The sequence below is a fragment of the Chaetodon trifascialis genome, chromosome 17, assembly GCF_039877785.1.
Source record: "Chaetodon trifascialis isolate fChaTrf1 chromosome 17, fChaTrf1.hap1, whole genome shotgun sequence".
NCBI lineage: Eukaryota > Metazoa > Chordata > Actinopteri > Chaetodontiformes > Chaetodontidae > Chaetodon > Chaetodon trifascialis.
The window spans coordinates 7,426,278-7,451,747 of NC_092072.1; the positions used below are offsets into that span (position 1 = coordinate 7,426,278).

At 43.7% G+C, this 25,470-nt stretch overlaps 1 protein-coding gene across 1 annotated transcript in view; it reads left to right on the forward strand.

Annotated features, from left to right (window-relative positions):
- LOC139345443 (oxysterol-binding protein-related protein 10) overlaps positions 1-25,470 on the forward strand; it is a 69,920-nt gene that overhangs the window by 34,136 nt on the left and 10,314 nt on the right. Inside the window, exons 6-7 of the mRNA XM_070984018.1 lie at positions 6,972-7,212; positions 12,904-13,034. Coding sequence (XP_070840119.1) covers positions 6,972-7,212; positions 12,904-13,034 — 372 coding nt within the window. The remainder of the gene's footprint in view (positions 1-6,971; positions 7,213-12,903; positions 13,035-25,470) is intronic.

Below are 25,470 nucleotides of genomic sequence, written 5' to 3' on the forward strand. Positions count from 1 at the left end.
ACATCACAAGGGGCATAAGAAGAGTCCAAATGGATGCTAATGTTGCTCTGGGTCTGCTTGATGTGTCAATAGACAGCTGTTTGCCATATCAACTTAAAAGTTCAAAGGTTAGAAAGTAGTTTGTGTCAAGCATTGACAAAATACACACATGCATCTGGATGACAGATCTCTACCAGAAACATTCATTTAATAACTGCAACAAATCGTTGTTTTCATTGTCTGTTCATCCGTTGTCTGTGTTAATCAGCTGATTTTTCAGTCTATGAAAAAGTGAAAACAAGCCAGGGTGACGATTCAAAGTTACACTGTGATTTTTTCTCATAAAGCGATGTGTACATTCAGTGTTACTCCCCAAAACACATTGTGTGAACCCTTGATTTCTCACAGACGTGTGAAGCGTATTTCCTTTCTCATAAAGTGTTACCAGTGTGTTTTGGGTTTTTTTTCCACATTTTTGTGTTAGCTGGCTCGCAGTCTTCTTCTCTTCCCTTTGCCGTGTTTTTCTTGGCACATCACCACCATCTGTAGATCAGTAGAATAGCATGAACTCACTGACAGGAATGTGTAACGCATCACCCATTTTTGTGTGCATGAAGCAAACAAAGCAGGGACCTGCCCTTGAATAAATATCTCCATCACACTACTAGAGGTAAAAAATGACTCATTTGTCTGGCGAACAGTCAAAAACAGCCTGAACATTGATAGATATCCAGGTTAGAGTGATATATGCTGGATAAATTACTAATTTTCTGTCTGCTCTGACTTTGCCGCCTTTTGAAGGTTGCAGGGATAAGAAGACAATCTTTCACCTGTGGCTGTCCAATCCTCCCTCCAGAATCACAAAGACGTCTCTCATTTACCGGCTGTCTTAAAGTGGGACAAAGCTGCTTTGCATGGTGTCCGCTAAATTGGGCATTCGAATACACCACAGGAACAAAAACCTGTCTAACTTGCCGGTTCGATTCCCGGGTCGGGCCTTTCTGTGTGAAGTTTGCATGTTCTTCCCGTGCATGCGTGGGTTCTCTCCGGGTACTCCGGCTTCCTCCCACAGACCAAAAACATGCTCATTAGGTTAATTGGTGACTCTAAATTGCCCCTAGGTGTGAGTGTGAGCGTGAATGTTTGTTTGTGTATATATGTTGCCCTGTGATCGGCTGGCGACCGATCTAGGGTGCACCCCGCCTCCCGCCCGTTGACAGCTGGGATAGGCTCCAGCCCCCCCGCGACCCCAAAAGGGATAAGCGGCATAGAAAATGGATGGATGGATAACCTGTCCTATAACCTCACAGTAGGATCTGAGCACCTGTATCACTGTGTCCTTAAACAAACAGTAGGGAACAGACTACAGAACTATTAGCTAAACAGTGTCAACAGCTCGTCCGGTTCCTCTGCTTGTCATTCTGATGACGCTTTTGGAGGAGCATCAATATTTCATGCAAGGATCTCTCTTTCATGCCTTCATGCTCATTGAAGACCTGGCTGTCTTCAAGTTGTTAAATTCCCCATTCAGATGCGCCACGCTGTGTGTCTTCCTCGTCTCGCTAAGAATATCTCGTCTAAGTGATTCACTCTGTGACAGAAAGAGAGCACCGAACGATCAGTGTGAGTGGAGAATAATTTCTCACCTCTCAGGAGCAGAGTCTGTCTCCTCGAGTGAACCTGGGACAGTTGGAGTAAATACCAAGCAGATGGCGCGATCATTAAGCAAAACAAACACTCCTTTGCTGCTTGTGTTTTCTGTACAGATTGAGAAAACAAGGCCCTCTGTGATGTGTGAGTCACTTTCCCTTCGGCTTCACATTCTTTTGGTCCAGGAGAATTGGGTTGCTGCTTCCTGTGACCTGATTCATATCTGCCGTCGTTTAGCCTCGTCATCATCACTCTTTACTTTCGCCATTCCTTCTCAGCCTCCAACCGCCTTGCCTCCTTCCTCATGTCATTTGTTGTTCCCGTTCCTTTATTCATCACAGGCCCATAAACTTGTCCGACAGGTTTGGCACAGGGCTGGAGGATGCCGGAGTCGACAGTAAAGGAGTCTGCTTGCTCTGTGATTAATGCACCACTGTACTCAGTAGAGACCGGAAAGCTGCTGCGTGCTGATTATCAGTGGATTTATGGTCGAACAGCGGCATCGGGAATGTTGTGTTGTACATCTCATATGCTCTCTGGTCACTATCCCTGATAATAATCATAAGCACCACTCTGGGACTTCCTGGAACACACACCCCACCCAGCTACAGATGCATTCACTGCCTTTTTTTCCCAAAGTCATGGAGGGAACGAGGTCTTTGCACCTCAGTGAGTCTCCACATGATCTGCCTCCTCAGCTCTGCCCGTTGATCCCCGTCCCACCAGCGCTCAGTGAACCATCCTCACACCAGGCGGGAGACTCGGCTGTTAGGGTTCTACCAATGTTGTGTAACAGGATTAAAGTGTCCACCACTCACCTGGCTCAAAGGCTGTTCGTCCGATACATTTCCATGTCTTTCAAAACTCCATGCCCCCAGTTTGTTACACAGGCTTTCTGCAACAAAAGTAGTTCCCAACCCTAATGAGATCACCAGGGTTATTTTTTCAAACGGTGGAAAGAAACCCCCTCCAGAGCCACAGACGATGTCACACAGCTGCTTTCTCAGCCTGAATGGTGCTCTTTGTGACAAGTAAGCTGGATGTGATGTGTAAAATCCAGTTTGAGTAACACATCCATGTGTTTGAAGGCTTAATCAGACTCTTGACACCTAACAGCACTGGAAAATGATCATGGCAGCAATTTAATCCTCCATCTCGACTGGTTGTGGGGTAAGACAGTAGCTTCCCTGTGCTTCAGCATCCTCGCTGTGCCTCACTGACATGAATGAAGGGGCTGTGTTTTATTTCTCACAGTCTACTGCCTTATTATTGAAGTAATGTTTTATTAATCTTAAACTGGATGGATAGCAGAGATCAGAAAGATTCCCATATTTACGACTCCATTGTTGTCATCTGACAACTGAACATGTTTGTGTATTAGGATGAAAACGCTGTGAATATTAAATTTGGGTTTGATTACCTTGAATGACAGACTTTGATCCATGTTTGTTTTACTTTCAGGTACTTTTCACATACTAAGCACAAAGTCAGATACATCTGAATTTTCAGAAACATCTCACCATGAATGCTGGTTACATGGAACCTGGTTATTACAGTCACTCCAGTATGACATGGAGGTGGCAAAACAAGCGTTTTATGATTTTGTATTTTTATGCATTTTAAAGTGTGACTCAGATTTTGTAGGTATGAGAAACCTTGATAGTAATAATTGATAAATATCAGGTTGTAACATTTTTCCAAAATAAATATTCAGCATCTGACTCTGGTATCTCCAAAAGATAGCACTTAAGTGCTAATATGTTGCCGAGGTCTTGGACTGGATGTTCAGGCTATTGTCATGCTGTCACCTCCCATCCATCTGTCCATCCATGCATGCATCTGTCTTTCCTCTGAATGTGTGGCGCTGGGAGTCAGACCACATTACCGTCTCTCCTCAGCCTGCTTGTCACGGCTGATGTGAACTCATCAAACGCCTCGACTCGCAGTGCAGCAGCACCACTGGGCTCTTAAACCGCTGCTGCAGAGCTGGATCACCGGGGTTAGGCTATTTCTGGAAGCATCACTGGTCCTGTTGGCTCCAGAGAGCTGTGTGTGTGTGTGTGTGTGTGTGTGTGTGTGTGTGTGTGTGTGTGTGTGTGTGTGTGTGTGGGTGTGTGTGTGTGTGTGGTGGGGGGAGCTGCCATTACTGTAAGCCCACTGACTGAGGTCTGCTGCAATTTTATGTTCCTTTTATGTTCATGTCCAACGGTGTAATCGACTTGGAAACCAAGCAAGCAAATATGAGCTATAGTCACACAGAGGGCACAACATTATTTAAAAGCTAGAGCTTACATGTACAGTATATAAATACCTTTATGAGCTGGTTTGTGTTGGAATATAAGGACGATATGTACCAACATTCGTACTCAGCGTCTGCGTGTCTATTTGAATGAGGACTTAAAGGCGACTCAGGTTCTTCAGTGGTGAAGTGGCCAAGTTGTATTTATGATGTTTAGGTTGCTGAGAGTTTTACGATAAGGACCCTTATTTGGATGCATGCTGTGTGTGTGTGTGTGTGTGTGTGTGTGTGTGTGTGTGTGTGTGTGTGTGTGTGTGTGTGTGTGTGTGTGTGTGTGTGTGTGTGTGTGTGTGTGTGTGTGTGTGTGTGTGTGTGTCCTGGTATTCTGAGAGAGGATTCCTTCTGTTATAGTTGGCTTTTACTCTTCCTAACCTCACATGCTGTGACTTTATCTTACATTTGGCACAAGTGTAATATTCCTCTCCACTATGGCCGTTCTTCCATGTTTGTGTAAAAATGTCCCTTTTTGCTTACAACCCCAATTCCAAAAAAGTTGGGACGCAGTTACATGAAGTGTTCTTGAGTCCATGTAGTAATATCCTTTATCCAAAGTGGTGAACCTCGCTCCATCCTCGCTTGTGAACGACTGAGCCTTTCCAGGATGCCCCTTTCATACCCAATCATGATGCTGTCACCCTGTGGACATTGGTTTGGTTGGTGGTTGTAAAAAGTGCTGTACTTTGGCTCCTGACAAAACAGAGGTCAGCTTGGATTCACAGCAGATACAGCACTGGAGCCTGGTAACTGCTTGGCTTGGCTCAGCTCAGCTGGCCTGCTATCCTGAATAATGATGCCATTAGACTAGAGAACACTGACATGTTCATGTTAAGTGACCTGGTCAGTCTGCATCTCTGTCACAAATCTTATCATTATTGGATTTTTTTTTAATCTATCAAACCTCCTTTCATCGTCTCAAAAGTCTAGTATTGGTCAGGCTCAATGTCTCAGTTGTCGTTGAAATCTCCCTTAGTCTTATGGTAGTGTGCATTGGTTTGTACATGAGCACACTTTCTGCTCATTCGTTTTAGTAAGACATGAAAATTAGACATGAAATGTTAACCATGATATCGTGATGTAATGAAGGATTTGGGAACTTATAATACAGAAAGACAATAACCGCTTACATCCTGCCCTTTATGGCTTTATAAAGGGCAGTAAAAATGATGTCAGCCATGAAATGGACACATCTGTCTCGAGGGTTTCAGCTGTAAAAAATGAAACGTCTGTGTGAAAGGAAACAGCAAGTCCTTATTATTTGAAGGGCACTGTGAAATGATACGGTTATCATCATGCTGAACACTAAAAATCTATTTATAACAAGCAGCGGAGACAAAAATTTGAGCTCCATCTGCCTGAGGAATTCAAGTTCCGACACAAGTAAATAGCTGAATAATTGGACAAGCTCTGTTTAAGGAAAAAAATTAAATAAATAAACCTCCTCTGCATGAACATCTACGCCACATATAACCCCACCGCAGCACTTCTCAGTGACTCCAAAATAGCTCTGTGTACTGATGCAGGGAGACAGATGTGCTATTGAAGTGCGTGCAGAGGACGAGTGTTTGTGAAGCCATACAATATTAATGAATACAACATTTCCAGGCTGATAAACAACCCAGATTCATTAGCCCCGAGAGAAGCTTATCACCCGCCAGCGAAAACTGACTTCTTCCTTTTTGTGATACATTTAGACTTTGATAGGTGAGTCATACAGAAAGAAATCTCAGTAAGAAGTGTTCTGTGAGTCTGTAGGAGCATAGGGGAGAACTTTTGTTGTTTGAAGAGTTTTAGCAGGTTCTTTTTTGGCACTGCCGTCTATGAGCAGATGGTTGTGTGGATCAGTTGCTGCCTGCAGTCAAGACTGAGGTGACAGAGTGTTGTATCACTTCCTACGCACTTGTAAAAAAGATGTACAAGATGGCGGAGGATGTCGCATTTGTTTCTGATTTGCTAACACTGGAAAACATTTTAAAGAACTAAATTTGCATTTATATTGCGATGTCCGTAATTATCAGCCCAGCATTAAATTATCAACCAGCTTTAAAATGTAAATCGTAACTAGTTTGCTTCTCATTGTCTTAACAAGTAGGCAGACTAATCTTATTTTTGCGAATTTGAAGACCCATCTTATCACAGTGAAACAGCAGCTTCCTGCTAATTAGGTCTGAAATTCATGTGTCAACAGTGAAATGGACATTTATTGATTAAGTTGGAGCTATTGTGTTGTTTTTTTTTTTTTTTTTTCAACAAATCCCACAAGAAGACCAAAATCAGCTGTGCTTGTGTATCTCAGTACTTTCTGACTCCCCCACCCCTCCTGCCCCAAGCACACTGGCTCCTACTGAACACATGTTTCTACATAAAAAATTCAAAAACTGCCCCAGATCTGTAGTCTCATCACCTAAAAAGGCCAAATAATTCACAAAAACAGCTGGGCGCAGTAGTTTTTACCAAACTTTATCCAAAGAGAAGTGCATTTGTGGGGGACTATTTTCAGCTGCAGATAAATACACTTTTGGTGCACGACAGAGTATTTATGATGTGGGATTGCCTCAAAACGAACTACAGTGCGCATGTTTCTCATAATGAAGGAACATCAGTAAGTGCAGCTGTGTAGCTCACTGATATGTTTTTTGTGCTTCTTGGTCTTTTCATTGAATAAATGAGAAAAATAAAAACGCCACCAGCTTCATCCTTTAAGCGCAAAGACATGTAACTTACCACTGAAGTTCTTGTTCCTTAGAGTACATACTTGAGGGTTTGACCTGCTAATGTACAGTTTGTTTTACATTAAATTATATACTTTAAGTTACTCACCAGTAGTGATAGTAATTTTCTCGCCATCCAATGACCAGGAATGTTTTTAATGTTGCATTGTGGGTTAAATATTGTCTTGTGAGGCAAGCGAGAAATGCAGTTACACAATTCATTGCCTCATCCAGCAAACATGTGCATCCATGCCACCAACTGCTAAGTAACTCAGTGGCTGTTGATTATGGTTTTAAATGATGACTTAATGCTGTACATCACCTTTGACCCCCAGGTGATGTCCCAAGCAGAGGGCCAACAGAAAAACCTGGTCCAGTCCATCGACTCTCTACCCACCAGAGGCCCTCTCTCCTGTCTGGACCAGGACCTGCTGCTGCTCAAAGCCACATCGGCCGCCACACTCAGCTGCCTGGGAGAGTGCCTGAACATCCTCCAACAGACCCAGAGCCACAGCCAGGCACCACCTCAGTCACAGGCCTCTGACCGCAGTCACGCTGCCCATGGAGCCCCCTCCGGTGAGTCTGCCCTGGGCCCCATTCCAGTGCTGCTACTGGAGCCCCCGACCCCTCCATCTCCCCCATCCCTCTTGTCTTTCCAGTCCCCTCCTCTAGAGCCCAGCACCAGCGGCAAGGTCCAGCTGGGGCAGCTGGACTGTGGCTCTTGTCCCTGCCTAATGGCTACCATGAACTTCAATGTTTGCAGTAAATGTTGTTGAATGTTGCATTTGTGTTGAATTGTTTTATTTTGTTCCATTTATGTTTTTTGTCATAGTTTGTGGTTGTAAATGTTGTTCTGTGTTGTTTTCCATTCATTATTGTGTCTCTTCAGTGTCGCCAATTGCATTGAAATGCCAATATTTCCTCAAAATGGTAGTGCCAAGTACAAACTTGTGTGTATGAACATGAATTGACTGTCAATCTTGTTTACAGAATCCTTGAAAGCATTGCAGACTGTCTCCCAACATGCATGTCAGAAAAATCAGGGTTTATGTGTGAATGAGTAAACCTAAATATAATGACTAATACTATGCACTTCTAAATCTTCCCAAAGGATTAAGTCTTTGCCAAAGGAATCCACACTGGTGCCTAAAATGTCAGACCTCTGCCATGTTTAACCCTCTCTGTGCCAGATCACTATGGATCCAATAAAGTTGTTTCGATTTAAACCATTTGCAGCCTGAGGGTGGTTCTATTGGCCTAACACCAAGGATCAGGATTAGGGAACAGTTCCTAAAGGTGGAAGGTAGACTCCAAATACAGGACAAGAATAGACTGTTAAGATAATGTGAAATCCATCCAAACGTTATGGACTAATCCCTATTTTCCCCAGAACAGAGCTATACCTGTAATCCATTTACAGTCGACTTGCTATAGAACAACAGCAGCATAAATCTCTCCAGAAAAGGGAGTTGATTTAAAGTGCTCTGAAGGAGTACGCTGACATTGAAAAGCTACTGAGTACATTCACTGCCTGTGGGCTTAAAGGTGAGGAAGATGGCAGATGTAGCCAGTTTGGATTCACAGCAGTTAACAACTGATGCCAATCACACACAAGTTAAGGCAAAAAATGTGTCATTTTTCCCAGAGAAATTTCTCAAACACCTGCAGCAAAATTTCCTTGTTGACAAAGTAATTTCAACTCAAGGTCCATTTACTTGCTGTTCTGGACCTGTCATGGAAACGATGTTTAAAGTGAACTTGAAAATGGCTAATAAAGCATTAAATGGCTTACTTCTGTGTTACACTATTGCCTCCTCATAGTTCCATAGTTTGGTTGACGTAAACTGAAGAAGTCGATTATGCTGTAGAAGTTGTTTGGAAAGTTTCTGTGGAGATTAGATTGAACTAATTGAATTACCAATACAAGCGGCAGAAATGAGTTTTCTTTGCAAGGTGCTTGGCTCACCCTAAAGTTGTGTTTAGACAGATAGTGAGGTGAATTGGACTGCTGCTCACCTCAAAAAGCCAGTGAATCAACTGTATAGATGTTAGCTGTAAACTAGTTAGAAACAAACTCACTGTGTGTGTGTGTGAGTGTGTGTGTGTGTGTGTGTGTGTGTGTGTGTGTGTGTGTGTGTGGCCGCTCAGCCTCTGACTGATAACAGGACTCACCAGGAACTCCAGTTCTTTCTGGTTTTCCCTCCAGTCTCCTTTTTCTTCTTGTCTTTGGTGGTTTATTAAGCAGACTTGCAAATCTCTGGGATAATAATGGATCATGTTTGCCTCGGTTCACGCTGCCCCATGCTAATTGCTTCTATTCTCGCCCACTCTGGTCTTTCCTCTGACTTTGTATGCGTTCATGCAACCTCTAAAACTCACCTTACTTACTGTCTGAACACATCTTCAGAGATATGGTGATGAGTTCAAACATCTGCATGGACCTCAGTGTAGGAACAGCTCCTTGAGGTGGTTTGGGAAACTGATTTGAATGCCTCCGAGACCCCTCTCTGTGAAAGTATTCCAAACACATTCAGCTGGGAGAAGAGCCTGGAACGCATCCACGAGATACTTATGGGATGAAATGTCCCATCAAGCTTGGGAACCCATTAAGCTGGAGGACAGGGCTAGGAAGTAGGATGCATGGGCTACCTTGTTTAACCTGCTGTCACAACACCTCAAACGCAGATAAGCAGGGGAAAATGGACAGATGGTTGTGATGCGTGTTTTTCTCATGACTTCTTGGTCCCCATTGGTACCCATTATAACTGCTGTGAATCCAAACTGATGACCGCTGCCATCTTTTAGGCCCTACAGGTGCATGTGTTTGGTGGAATACATAAGCCAAGAAGTTGTTGTCAACCTCCATCTCCAACTTAGAGAAAGGTCTTTTGGGTTCTGGGTTTGGGTGGGTGCTGGATCCCAGCCAATCTGCCGGTCCTCACAGTTTGTTGGTCTTCTCTTTACGCCAACAGTCACTCTACCCTGTACCTGTTCATCAGACAGGGGGTGGTGTGGAGTGGGACCACCGGGCCGCAAGTACAAACCTCTTTCCTTCCGCTGCCTGGCTGATAAGTCCTGTGGAGGTTCAGCTGCCCCCCGCTTCCGGCATGTACCCCCCACACCTCAGTGAGGAGTTTTTTGTTAGAATCCTCGGTTTTGCCGAGTGATGGGTAGTGTGGCTCACCAGCATGGGCAGCATCCAGATTTGATGCAGCTGATAAAGGGAGTGTCTGGCTGGTCGGTTGGTTGAGTGGTCCTGTTATGCCCTCACAGGGAAGCTTTGCCACTGCATGGGCAAGATAACTGTTTGGTAGAGAGCCAAGCATGAGGTTGGACTGAGTTTGGCCGGCACGTTAGTCCCTCCAGGCTCCTATTACTACAAAACCAGAGCAGCTTGTTTGAGTCAGCTCCAGTAATTGCAGTGACAATCAAGGAACTTGAAGGATTTTTGTAAACTCCCACCAAGAACCTGCCAGTCACAAACCAGACAGAATATTATCAGCTGATGTCACGGAGGATCTTTGCTGCTCGTTCTAGCTCTTTTTGGATCCCCCACCCCTCCTCTCTGTCACTGCCATAAAGAGCTTGTAGCCCAACCCTCCGTCTCTGTCACACAGAACATTTTCCTTTAAGGAAATGAAAATCCATAAAGGAAATTTCCTTTGCAAATGCGCCCCCTTGCAGCTTAACATAAAGACAGAAAATCGACTATTTTACACACAAAATAAAAGACAAGAGGAACATGAAGGGTAAGAGTTGGATGTGAAAGCATCACAAAATCTGAGTCGATGTCACAGCCCAGAAATGGAAGGTAAAGCCATTGGAAACTACTTCTACTGCATGAATGTTTGTCTCTCCACTGTTTGATTTGCAACAGCCTTTTGATTCACCTGCATGCCTCTATCCAATGGCCCAGACATCCCCTGGGTGTTTCTACTTCTGGTGCTTCCTTGTGACATCTCAGAGAAAGTACGAAAGTAGATCTGTCATAAATTGTGTTAGTAAGCCACTAACTTACTACCAGCATAAACACATGAACTATTTCCAGAAAACAACTCTATCTTGAAATGAACTCTCAGGAATCTATTAACCTCCAAATGTCTCGAGAATAGCCTTTTCAAAAAATTCAATTTTCACTGTATTTACAACTTTCTCACATCTCACTCGCCTTCAGGCAGAGCCACCCCTGCTCATGTCTGCGCTGTATGGGAGTCGAGTATCGTAGGAGGAGGTTCACTAACACTTTTCAGGTTCCTGTCAGTCAAACTGTCAGTTTGGCCTGGCCTGAGGGCTATTTCAGCAGATTTTGTCGAGACGGGCTCGCCTCAGCCTCACCGGCATGTCGACTTGTGTCAGCACAGCTTGCTTCTCACTAATGGATATCAAAGAACGGCCTCTTGGTGCATTAGACTTTTAACCCAATTTGAGTGTTGGGACTTGAGATGAGAAGGGCCTGTGGTCCTGCTCCATTAGCTGTACTTTGAAATGGGATCTACCACTGTGGTGTGTGTAAGGAGCTTTTAAAAGAGAAAAATCGTAGCTTGTTTTTCCGATGGGTCTGTTCATACATACAGGAGACACAAAATTCGATCAGTGCAATAGTCCTGCATTAAATACAGATTTGGTGAAGCACAATGTTAGAGGGTTGTGAGAGGTGGTGACTGAATTTGATGTCTGTTTTTGAAGCTGTAGTTCATTGTGTTGTTAAGCAGATTTCCAGTGAGGAGCCTTTTAGTCAGTATTTTAAGTTAAGTGTGAGTCATGAGACTTTTAACCTTACCACATTACACAAGGTTGTAACTGTAATTTAGACTGAAGCTGCTTTAATATAAGTGATTCCCTGAGGTAGGGCTGAGTGAGAAGATTAAAATGAATATGACAATATTGAAAAAGTAAGACAAATATACAGAGTCACTCCTAATATAATCAAATTGATGTTAAGAAAAATTGGACGGCAGAATTTTATGAAATGATAATACAACATATTCACTATATAATACCCATTTTTCCTTCTTTTTACATTGTAATATTGTATAAATCTGAACTGGTGTAGCTGTCTGAAATTTTATCCGTGCTAACAACATATCTTTAGAGATGACGATGTCAGTTGGTCGGTCCAAAACTTCTGTCCAGTTGAAATATCTCATCATTTATGACTTTTGTACAGATGTTCATGATCCCCAGAGGATGAGCCTGACCTGGTGATCCCTGACTTTCCCTCTGGTGCCACAAGCAGGTTAAAGTTTTCAGTCACCCTGAGGAGTATCTCAGCATCTACTTGATAGATTGGCACAATATTTGGCACGGACATTCCCCAGTCCCCAGAGGATGAGTCTGAATAACTTTGATCTCCTTTTCCTCGAGTACCATCATAAGGTCAAAAGTTCAGTTCGTCCAAAACCTTGGTTGGTTGTATTAAGGTACACATATTCAAGATTAATTAGTTACTTATTCCCATCAGTCTCAGCCCTATTTTGTGTTTAATGCTAATTAGCAAATGGTAGATGGTAAATGTCATACCTGCCTAATATAGCATGTTAACATCGTCTGAGGGAAAGCCTCAAAAGTCTGACAGTGTTTTCCAAAAGACAGAAAAATGGCACAAGCAAAAACAAAGAGTTGACTGATTTTTAAGGGATTTTGCTGAACAGCACTGCAAACTATAGCCTTAAAAAAGTCCGTCAAGTTGAATCATCACCTCTGCCACTCTATCCTCTGTAGGTGAAGATAGAGCAGTACTTCCAGATTATATATTAATTTTTAAATGCGTGCAATGACTGGCATGAAATTGTTTCAAGGCTCAGAAACAGTATGAGACAGACTGTACACGATGTAGATTTATAATATATCTGCAGAACATTGTGTTTGTTGGTCGGTGTCAAAATGAATAGTGTTTCTAATCATTTCTGTGCGTCTTACCTGAGTTGAGTGAACACAACAGGCCAGCATATAACAGTGAACAAATATTAAATTCAGACACACAAGAACACACACAATTTCCTGTCTAGTCTCTGTCAATCCCACACCCTCAGTTCAGTACTATTCATGAGAATCTCTATGTTGACTGCCAGAAATATATAGGATATAGAGTGTGATGAGTTCTCTCTAGTCCCGCTTTGATTCCTCTTATCAGTTTTATCCACCCCAATATCAAGCATTAATAGAATTGGATCCACAGTACAAATCATATTATAAATCCCCAATATCTCTTCCTCACTGTTCAGTAAAAGCCACAGTCGGCTCTGACGCTGCCTTGTCCTTTTTCAGATGGTGTTCCTGTGTGGACTGTACCAAAGTCGCCCTCAGGGGAGTTGATGAAGAACGGAGGTCTGACTCCTCTACGATCAGCCGAGCCCTCCCCGGCCCTCAGGAAAAGGAGTCTGTCCCATGGTGCTGAGGTGAGAAACATTACATCATATTGTCAGATATCACCTCTGCTGTCTGGTCTATGTCTGTAAGAAATCTGAGTTCATGGTGTCTCACATGTGGGACTGAGACCACCATAGGACTGCACGATTAAGCTAGGAAATATTGAAACGGAAATATTGTATACTTTGATTTCTAACTGGGAGGGTGTTTCTGATGGGGTTGGTTGGATTATAAAGAAAATAATTTTACATTTGCTCATTTTGCTCATGCTTCCAAGTCCAAGGTTGCAGATCCATGCAGCAAAGTGTAAGGAAGTAGGACATCAGGATTTTTTGTTCTTTGTGGTTTAATTCTTGCATTTCCTCTGGGCACTTTATTTCAGCCACTAATGAGGCACTCATAAAGTTGCCAGGGTTTTTCTGGGCTGGATGATAAGCAGGGTTACCTCATAGATGGTTATTGCAGTATTTTCTTGTATTTTGTTGGTTGCTGTTGTTGAGCTAACAGGGTAGGTGTCAGTTGTTTGGTTTTCTGCTCGTGATTTGTGCGAATATTCAAAGCATGGGACTAATTTTTATCTCTATGGTGTCTTCTAACATACTCAATATCAACATTCATCACTGCAATGACTTCCTTGCAAATTAAGCAAAGACAGTATCTTCTGTATTTTTGGTTTGGCCGTGTTTAATCAAATAAATGGTAAGTAAATGTTTTCATCAGTCATTGTAGGTCAAGCAGTTGTGGAAATGGAGCCAAAACTTTCATGTTCAAACTGTGCAAGTGCAATGACAGGGCTTCCTAGTTGTTCAAAATGACAGCGACATCTAGTGTTTAAACTGGGATGTGCAATGTACATATCTGGAACATATTAGCTGGAAAACACAATGGGAACACAGCATGAAGCCTTATCCTAGTCCAAGCTAAATATAAAACAGATAACACTACCACAGAAACTGAATATTTTTATGTTTTCTCTAATTTTGGCCATCCACATTTGTATTTAATCTATTAAATCTATATTTTGGCTATATATGTTTATTTTGAGGCCATTTTATATATTTAGCACTTCAAATTTGTGTGAATATCCCTGTTAGCACTGAATACCTTGATTTAAGGTGACTGGAGCAGTAGAAAACCCGTGAATGTATCAGCATGTTCAGAATTTCATTGGCCATTCAATTCATCTGCAAAGTCGGCTGCGATTGGCTCGATCTCACGCCAGAAGAAAAGGGGCGTGTCTGCTCTACTCACTGTTATTGGCTTTTCTGGTTGCTAGGCTTCACGAGGACTGTGATTGGTCAAGTGAGGTGTCAGTTGAAATCTGTTAACGTTTCCGGAAGTTGTAACGGCAAAATCGCAGAGGGCAAGCTGAAGAAGAGTGAGTGAGCTACTAATTTGAAAGCAGAAAACAAAACATCTTTCTGTGGATTATTATCGTGTTTTGGACTACATATTTTTACTGCAGTCGATCGTCTGGACTTTGCTGATGTTACCAGACCCCCTTTTTTTTTGGAGTTTTATCGATCTGTGGATCACAGAGAGACGGATTCGGTGAGTTGCCTCAATGTTACCTCAGTTTTAAGAACAGTTGTTTGGCTGCTGTTGGCGTTTACTGTGCCTCCTGCTGCGATTCTATCTTCAAAAAGTTTTCAACGATCGATTAACGAGAATTTTAGCTCTCTAGCGCCGTATCGTTTATATAGTGTAGCATAAACGTAAACGGTTCTGTCAATAGACGGAAATAAACAACACTGAATTGTTACCATTAATTGTTACTGCAAGAGGGCAGTTGGACCTTAAAGTAGGTCATCCATCACATTTAACCTTTCACCACTTTTTTTGGACTCAAAGTTACTTAAGTGTCACACGACGCTGCCTTTGGAGATACTTGGTTTTCGCTAGACCGCAAAAAAAAAAAAAAAAAAGCATTAAAATTGTCAGCTTTGTATTTAAAATATTCAACTCAGAGAATGAACAATAACCAAGCACAAACACAATTTTAAAAAGGCTTACGTGCATTGGCCATTTTCTTGCATTAAATAGGTTGCTGATCAGCAGCGAAGTCTCAAGTATTTGATGTCAGGCTCTCCAAAAGCCCTTGAAGGCACCAACAAAGACATTTTCCCTCAGTGTTGCTCTTAAAACAATGAAGCTGACTACATATTTACTGTGATGGATTACCTGTCTTTTCAAACCTCTGTAAGGTGATTTTCCTGCTTCAGTGAAGTTAATTAAAAGTAAAAAGCTACTTACAAGATGTAAAATGGTATGAAAAATGTGAATGAAATAAACCATTCATTCATTCCTAATTCACAAACTTCCTCTGTGTGCCAGTGGACTGAAACAAAAGTGTCCGTGATGATGATGCAGTTTCTGCTTCACTTTCGTGACGTTAGCCCTTGTTGCCCAGCAGGGGAAGCACTGGTTTTCAGAAAGTTTTAACAGAGCTGCTGTCAAATAAGTGGGTCACACAGTACAGAGCTAGAACTGAGCTGATCCCAGAAGGGGGCTCTATGAATTCCTGCCTGCCTGCTGCAGAGAGGGGCCGTCTAACTGTCCGGACCACCCTGCATCAGTGACAGGAGAAACAGGCCAGGTGACCCTGACGCAAATGTGTTTCAGTTGGATGGAGAGAAAGAGGGGTGGATGAAAGTGTGAAGCTTAGAGGGTGAGAAGTTGGTGCTTTAATTGCTTTCTGCCTCAAATGGTAAGCAGACATGCCAGAGCTGTGGTGCAGCTCCACACGGAGCTTCAGGCTCATTATGTTCGATACCGTGGTGCTTGTATCAACAAGTGGCGAAGAGGCATGATGACAAACAGTGGGGAAGTGGTGGAGGGGCGTCTTTGAGAAGATGAGTCGCAGCGTGAGGGACCGGGGTCTTGGCGAGGTTCGCGTTGTGCAGAGTGGACCCTATGAGGCTTGAGGTTTTGCAGGGAAACCGACTCCTGCTGTGGTTTGAACTTGTGGATTTGGTGGCAGGGCTTAGTGGAGTGATCCGAGGCGGAAGGTTTCACTCTGTGTATGGTTAGTTGTTAAATTGATAGCAAAAGTTGTTGCCAACTGCAGCTTTAATAACAGAGTTAAACCACTGATTATTACCTTCAAAGGACAATCCATATGAAGCTCTTTGTAAACTGCTACATAAATTAAACATATTGCGTTATTGTTATAAAAGATATGTTTGTTCAGAAGCAGCTAATTTTCCGTGTCTTGTGTTTTGCTTTTTGATTTTTGGTGGTGTATTTTCCTTGTTCCCATGGACACCTTGGGAACATAAATGAGATGCTACAGTGGATTTTTCAGCTCTGTAAAACATCAGCATGAAATCAAACAGCAGGGACGTGGTTCCAGAGTCACCCCTCCTACACTAAGTCATTTTGGTATAATGTTTTTATTTTCCGTGCAGCCCACAGTGAAAAGACAGCAAACTGTAAATGTATGGAATCATAATCTGTAGTAAGTATGCAAACCAGGTGGAGAGGATGTGAGAAGAGGAAGGTGGCTCATATGGACGGTCACGTCATGACAGCTGTCGCTCTTCACCATCAGCGAAGTGTGAGCGTCATGTAAACAGAGATCGATTTCCTGTAACACCTCTGTGACATGAATCGCATTGATCTTTGAAACTGTCATCCTATTATTCGAACACAGCATAATAATGGAATCCTCAGCTGTGAATAACAAGATGAAGATTAATGGGGCAAGTATCATCTCAGCAGCATTAGCTGCCACGCCTGCTCGTAATAGCCTTTTTGTCAAACGTTACACTTCTTTCACTGCTTGTCACAAGTCTCTGTTGTGAAGGGAACAGCCTGGTAAACACTCATGTCACATCTTATAATGCGATGACACTGGTTTAACCACAAAACAAGGTATGCAGGGCAGGGAGGGACTTTTTACCCTTGATGGGAGCAGTGAATCGACGCCCTGCCTAACTGCCACGAGGGACTTAGCTGTGCTGGCAGCGGTCTAATCTCGACGCACAGAGATGTAATATGTCATGTTAATGATCATTTTCTATTGACATATGAGTGTGAAATGGGTATTAAGGCGTTGCTCTGTCAACCCATTTACAGCTAATTGTCAAGCTGTTCAGCATACTTCATAGCACACAATTAAGAGCAGAGAATGGAAGGCAGCCCATAATAGTGATTTGGCACCTTTAAAGACATTTCAGACAGTATTATGGCAGTCATGATTCAGGGGGTCTCGGCCAACCATCTGCACTGACATTCCTGCCACTGTCAGTGTGTTTCTGCCCACCACAGTGTGCTGTTACAGTAGGATACTGTACTCCACTAATGAGTAATACGAAAATATGCCTGCCATAAAGAAGACATTGAGGGAACTGTAAAAAAGACCATCAGGGGCCTGGAGAAGAAGATAAAATGAAACAGGTTTAACCAAAAAAGATTGCACTTATTATATATCATGATGCTCCTCATGATTTATTCCTTTTTCTTATTATTCTGTCAGAAAAAAATACAGGCCATCAAACTCAACCGTAAGCTTCTGCACCACGGTGTAATTCCTCTGACTGTTCATCTGCAAATCATGTGAAAACTTCTTTTCTTCACATCATTTGCATACAAACAATCGTGGACACCGTGTAGCTTTGGTAATATCTTGCAAAGGAATGCAAAAGGACTTGTTTCTTTGCCTTTCTTGACACCTCATGAGTTAAAATAAATTGTATTCTAGCTAATCAAGTGCAGTAAATTAGATGTTATTTGTCAAAAAGTTGTCAGGCCTCTGAGTTGTTTAAACAGTGTCTGTACTGTAAACCAATCAACTGTCAGCACAACACAGAAATTCTCTGTAGGTTCGACATCTCATTTTGCGTCGAAACATGTAGACTTTTCACTGCGCTCTATCGCCGCTCTGTAATGTTCTGCACTTCCCTCCCGCCTGTTTCTCGGCTCTGCCCTGCAGCTCGAACCAGATTTCATTAGAGCCTTCAAAGATGCTGTGGCCTGCGTTTGAAGACGGCGGCCAGAGAGATGGAGCAGATGCAATGCAGATTGCCAAGGCGCATTAGTCCAGCTCGACACTGATGTTTATTTATCTTTTAATGAGATGCCGCACCGTCATCCATCTGATTACTCCCCGTCCAGTCAGAGCGATTGAAAGCGTGAAGGAGATGGGAGGGTTGAGAGATTCCTCTTGAGTTGATTGTCTGAAACTTTGACACACTAAAGCTGATATTTAGATAAAGGGGGGCAGAGATTGAGGGTGTAATCATTTATCTCGTGTGCTGTTTGACAGGGTAACAGCGGATCTGGTGAGATGGTTATTTTGCCATCTTGTGGTGGGGAAACACAATGCACATAGAGTTAACTGCACAATGCTTTGGGTCACTGAATCAGGAGGTTTGGTATTATATATCTTTAGAAAGCAGACAGCACTAGAAACAAGAGACGGTTCTTGCATTATTAATGGTTTAAATGAAATATTCTTGTTTAGTTCCAGTTGCACTATTTGTTGGTCAGATGTCCTTAAATGATGGACAAAAATGTTCACTTCCAGTACTGCTCAAGCATCTAATCTCCAGTTTCTAAGCCTAGTTGTTTGCCAGTTTACCATTTTTCCATTAATGTCGTGACTAGTCTTGAACGCGAGGCAGAAAATACATTAACCCAGAATAATAAAGGTTTGCTATTTGAATTATTTAGCACCGCGGCCGCGTTTGATATTCACTCCTAGTATGCAGGCAACAAGAAGGAAGCACAGGGCCAGAGTGTGACTGTGGGAAAATGGAAGAAAAATTACTGGTGCTTGCAGAAATCAGCTGCTTAATGCATTTGCAGCACCGGTGCACTTCCTTCCAACATATTAGACTCGTCAACAGTATTAGTGCGAATAGAAGCTGCTGCTGGAAAACAGAAAGTTAATGACAGACCTCCGTCAGTTCTGTATTAACAGAAAAGGCAGATTAGGAGTCCTTTCTTTCTGATGTCCATGTGTGTCGATTAAAAGTAGATTTTGTTTCATATTTGCACGTTTTTACTCACAGTTTTCTTTTTCGTGCTATAAAAACATAGAAAGGTGGAAATCCTTTGGTAAAAGAGAAAACTTTCTACATCTAAATTATTGTTTCTTCTTTATTCCAGCAGAGGGCAGCAAAGTGTGGCGTGCAGCTCCTTTTCTGTTTGATTCAGTTTGCAGTATTAGTGTGTTACACTGCCAGAGAGATTTACATGTGAAATCAAGAGTAACTGTAACACTAACAGTGGCAATAACATCGTGTCTGATTTAGACCAGCATGGGGTCAGCTTGCAGCTTTCAACAAAACAGTGAACTTAAATGCTTATTTGAGTTAAATTAAGAATATTAGATTCATTCAGAAGAAGATTTTGCTCTAAACTGCCAAAGTAATGAAGAACATTTACATGATGGTGCCTCAGTTTTTCAAGTCTTATTAACAGGCGTAAAGATCCTGTCAGTCCCGGAGTGAAAACATCAAATAAAGAGCTGTGTGTTCTCAGGTCTTAGCTCAGGGTGGAAAATATCAACCCATGACTCACTCTCTGCTCTGTAATCCACTCTCTTTATTGAACTTGAGATTTACTTTGGGAAATTGGAAATGACATCTGCCTGCTGGAAAATACTCTCTCTGCTTTGTCTCCTTCTGCACTTCTGCTGGAGACGTCACAGACTTAGTGTTTTAGATCAAAACTTCTCGCAGAACAACTGGCATGAAACGCACACACAAAGACATTTAGTAATGTTTGTGTGGCTTGCTTTAATTATCGATTAACTGGGCATTGAGTTAATGAATTCCATGATTAGTTTTTTGCCTATAGAACGTCAGAACTCTGTCCTGTGATGCCGTGCTGTTGGTGAGAAGTGAGGCTTCGTGAAGTTCATTGCTCTGAACTGCAAGGTGTCTTTGTTGCTTTAATCTCTCTCAAAGATCTGAGACAAAGACGTCTGACGTGGAAAGTTTCTCACTTCTTGGTTTTCTCTACACTTCATGTCAGAGAAAGAACAGTTCTGCAGAGACTTCCATCACCCTCTGATGAAGAACAGGAGTGCCAGAATGGAAAGGTGTGTGATTACCGCGTGTACCACATATTAGGTTAAGCCTAACTTTTAGAGCGAGTTGGCATCACTTGCTGCCTCATTTGATCATTATTCAGGCAGGAGCTGCAGAAAATCACTGTTCTGCAAAAGCTACGGTACAACATGACCGTAGATGTATGTGGTGCTGGCGTGTGTATGAGATCTATTGTGTAGGACGAGATGTTGCTATTCCTCCAAAAAAATACACGCTGCACCGGTGAGACTCTGTGGGGTGGTCAATTGAGTGATGGCGTCCTTTGGGTCGTCAAGTGGGCGCCCTCCTTTTTGGGTGTTTCGCTCATAGGCCCACGACACCTCCAGAGGGCACAGCAGTGAATCCCACTGTCCCAGGTTCACTCCCTAGATGCCATCAACTCACTTGAAGGCCCAGGCAGAGTCCTTTCTCCTCATCCACAGCCACTGGCTCCCCTTCTCAGCAGCCCTGGAGAGGTCGTTGACTGCCTGCTGGTGGGCCTTCCCTCGCACTCCCATCTCCCTGAGTAGCCTGGATGTTGAGGTGGCTACGAACCCTCTGCAGCCTACTTCCACTGGGCGCACTTTCGCTTTCCAGCCTTGTTGGTGCGCCTCGGCTGCAAGTTCCGCCTACCTCATGCTTCTTCCGTTCGTAGGCCTCCTCTGCTGCACTCTCCCAGGGCGCTGTGAGCTCGATGATGTAGACGAGCTTGAGGTTGACCACAGAACAAGGTCTGGTCGCAAGTTGGTGGATGCGATCTCAGCTGGGAAGCAGTGTTTCTTGCCCAAGTCTGCCATCAGCTTCCGGTCCTGTGCGCTGCCCAGCTGCCCAGTGTCTGGTCTTATGGTGGTGAGGCTGGCTTGCCCATCACCCTCCCAGACAAATGGTGTTGATTGCCAACAGGGTGGTGGGGGAGGAAGGGCGTTCACGCTTGTCCGTCGGCTTTCCAGCACTGCTGCAAGAACTGCCAGGTGTAGCGGCCTTGGGTGAGGCCGGTCTTGCATCCCACCAAGATGTTAATTATGTGGGCAGAATGGGACGAACCTCTTATTCCAACGTTATCCCACAGTAGTTTTAACCATGCAGCTGTTCACCAGATGAACAGCCTTACTTGCTTTTTGATGTATCAGTGTGTTGGGTGGGACCAGACACACTGAGGGTACAGCTCATTTTAAAGCAGCTTGGTGGTTGGATTAGTCGACAACAGCGGCGTCTTATTGGTTTGCTTTTAGTGTCCCAAAATGTAGCTGCAGTAATGTTGTTTTACTCATAGATTGCTCCGCGTTTAACACACGCTGGCCGCAGGATGACTCACCACCAAGTGTGATGGCGTACGGTTTCTTTCATCTTTGTGTGTGTGTGAGCTCCTAACCACTGTGTCTGTACTGTATATCCTCTCATTAGGTGCTCTTCTGATGGAACTGCTCAGTATGATTTATACATGAGGCACTGAAACTCAACATCTCAGCCCTGTTTGCCTCTTTTTTTTGCCAGTCTCATTCTGGCACAGCGTTGATGTTCTTTCTCATTCAGGTGCACGTCTGATCCTGAGCTTTATTTGTGGCAGTTCTGTGTGGTGTGTTGCTGTGTCGTATATCTGCTTCTCGGTACCTGAGAGAAGGTCTAATGCTAATAGCTTTACAACCTAATGCTAATCATCGGCCCAGTCTTGTGTGTGAGCTGTCGTTCTCTGCACAAAATGTTTTTAGACTTTTATGTCCTAAATTGAGACCAAGCAGTTAATGCAGCACAGTCTGCTCAGACATCTGCTACCATTTAAATGCCTTTAAAGCTTCTAATTAACGTTTAAAAAATGACTACAGGTCTTGTTACACAGCTGCAAACCCGTCGCCTTTCAGTGAAAGTCACTGTTTTGAAAGACGAATGTGACACCCAGGTGATTCATGTGTGGATTTTAGGAGTTTCTTGTTTGGGTGGGGTTGTCTGCTCTCGGTCTGGGCTGACACATTTCACTTAAGGCTGCTTGACCTCCTCTTTGTCACGTGTCTTAAGCGAGCTTTGAGCTTTAAAGCGGCCTTAGCTTTGTTCAGCCCAGCAGCAGCAACACACTGAAAGCGGTGCGTCACAAAGTGAAGTTCAGCCCTATTCTCAGCGCTGTCACCTCGTTATTAGTAAAGTCAACACTTGTATGTATAATATAAAATGATGGGTGCAAAAAAAAAAATAAAAATAAGCTGTAGCTTTGGGATAAATGCCAAACAGGAGCCACAATGGAAGCCCTGAGAAGCTGTTCAGTAGCTCCCTGCATGTTGACTCAAACAGAGCTGACATTTAACAGAGGACGTGGAGCTCGACAAACACACCCAGTTGTTATACTTTAGTTATGAAACCGTCAATTTATTGGAATATCTTGCTCCTGCAGACAGTGATCCGGATAAGCATAAAGCGCGCAGACAGGGTGTGGACGTTCAGCGATTATGAAGCGACTAAATGTCAAATTGGACAGGAGGTGTTTTTCAGTGATTTTTGACATGATTGTTAGTGTTGCACATGCAGACGCGGCTGCCTGAGGGTTTCCTGGGAGTGACAAAACACGTGTGGCCCTGCCAGTGAAAATGCCACTTACGATCAGAGCGAGGTCAGAGGCGAACAGGCGGGACACTGATACTTCAGTAGCAGCGTGACAGTGCTGGACAGACGGGGTGTCAGGGTCCAATCACAAGAGAGACTCACACGCTTAAAGTGTGCTGCTCTCCCATTTCATTGGTGCAGAAAAGTCAAAATTATTCTTATTATTTTACCAACAAAATAATTAATTTGTCACTAAAAAAATACATTGAATGTATACTGTGGATGCATGCATTTCATCACGCTTCCATATGCTGTATTTGCTGTCAGTTTCACAGCTTGTCATCAGTATGTAACTTTAAACTCGTTCACTAAGCTTGATTTAAAGACACAGTCGAGGGGTGTACATCAGTTTGCATGACTTCCTCACATTTTCTCTCTTATATCAACCCTCAGCACACTGATCATATTGACACTTTCACTATACATGTTCACAGCTAGTTCCTCCAACATGTTCTGCAACCACGTTGGAAGTTAAAAGTGTCTGAATGGCGACACCAGAGGGTGGAGATCGTTTAGATGAGGGGATCTCTTGGAAGACATCCATAGTGTTGCACACAGGAAATAGTTGGGTCAGTATTGAAAAGGCAGCTGGCTGAGAGACAGAAGTTGAAACCTTTGCTCCATTCTCACCTCTGCACAGTTGAACAATCACTGTGTGAAATGGGTGTGAATGTCCAGTTGTGGGTTTCTAGAAAGTCACAGAAGGACATCAGCCGTCCGACAGACGTCTCTGAAGAAGCATGCTGACCCTTGAAGCAGCACTGTGTGACAGAGGCACTGCTATAATTAGGACGAAAGACATTTCTTGGTGAATTTCTTGAAGTTATGCTCTTACAGCATGCCCCAAATTCATACTACAGTCTAATTCCATACAGCATAAAAGGGATACTGTCCCTTTAAGACTTCAGGGTCAAGTTTAGCAGCAAAGCAGGTGGAAACACATCCCACTAATTACAATCTGGTCCAAGCTGGGTGGAGACAAAAAAAATTAATTTGCACCACAAAGCTGGCCTCTCTGTGTTGGCGATGACTAATCGTGCAGGTTACAATTTTACCTTTTTTCTCTGTTGACGGTGCCCAAAGGAGGAGGCGGAGGAGGGGAAATCCACTTTACTGTAACACAGACACTTCAAAGGTAGAGCTAGAAAGAGGACACTTCTGTCGGGGAATGATTTCACAGCAAAAAGGTTCAGGAGTTGAGTTCCATACACTCTGCGCTACTCCCCCCCCCCCACACTGCTTCTTAGATGGTGTTTCAACAGAAAAGAAATAAAAAGAAGATGGACGTGATGATGATAGGAGATGGAGAGGACGGCGGGTGAAGGAGGACAAGCCCTCCAAGTTTAGCCTGTTCGAACCGAGAAGGAAAAGTCTTTGAAGTGGGAGCATGATCACACTCGCCCTATCTAAGCCTCCTGCAGACGCCCACACTCTCCCCTGATGACGAGAGAGAGAGAGAGAGAGAGAGAGAGAGAGAGAGAGAGAGAGAGAGAGAGAGAGAGAGAGAGAGAGAGAGATGAGAGAGAGAGAGAGAGAGAGAGAGAGAGAGAGAGAGAGAGAGAGAGAGAGAGAGAGAGAGAGAGAGAGAGAGAGAGAGAGAGAGAGAGAGAGAGAGAGAGAGAGAGGCAGCAAAGAGAAAGAAACTGAGAAGTATTCACAGCGAGAGCAACAAAAGAGAACAGGCTGGAGGTGGGAAAGCCCTGCGAATGCATGAGGAGACGGTTAAGGAGAAAGACGGCGATGAAACAGAATGGAGGATGGCATGAATGAGGAAGACGAGGGAAGGGAGGGGTGAATGGAAGGCACAATGACAGATGACAGCGCGAGGGCGGAGGAAGAGAGAGGAAGAATGAATCAAACATGAGATTGGAGTCAATTAAAAGGAAGACTGTCAGGCTGGAACGAGTGAAGAGAAGAAGACAGTTACTGCACTGAGACAGAAGAGAGATGGATGGCAAAGAAAAGAGGAAGAGCTTGATGACTTTATCAAGAAAACAGCTTGTATGCGAAGCCATAAGTGCTATGAGTGAAAATAGCAATGTGCAACAAAACAAACAAACAATAAGAAAAAATCTGATAATGACACAATAAAACATAAACAATGATACCAGCAAAATAGAGCCGAATCCGAGGGGAGTGTGTCCACAGTTAAAGGTGGAAACAGTGAAAACAGAGAGCAGCCTGCTGTAGCTTTGCAGAACTGCCAGACTAATTAACCAGGCTGATAAACAGAAAGGTGGAGGTGTGGAAGGAGGCAGGGACGCCATGACAGAGGAGGACGGCAGAGAGGAGGATGTAAAAATGGAAAGAGACGAAGGGAAACACGCCAGAGGGATGATGGGAGGATGCAGAGGGAAACGTCACTGGGACTTTCCCTGAGCTCTCTCTCTCTCTCTCTCTCTCTCTCTCTCTCTCTCTCTCTCTCTCTTTTTTTTTTTTTTCTTCTCCCTCCTCCTCCCCCCTGTTTTTCAGAGCGGGTGGTGGGCAGCGAGGAAAGAGTCTCTCTCTGCAAGTCACGCACAGCACAGCAGCTCACCACCTTCCCTCAGCCACGCTGTGCGTCCCTCTAACGAGACCCGGGACCGCTTCGAGAAGGCTGCTCGCTCTGTCAGCAGATTCAGCTGCAGGACACGAGTGTTTTGGTCCGCGGTGCCCATCAGAGCTTTAAACCCTTCAGAAGACACAGTTTCTGACAGGTTTTCCACTGAGAGAGCACCTATTTAACTGGATTTTACAGTGACTCAGGCCTCCTGCGGCGGCTGTCCTGCTTGTGGAGGAAGGAGCTTTAACTTCTCTGCCTTTTGCCGGATTTCGCCGGCGCTTGTCTTCACCCGAG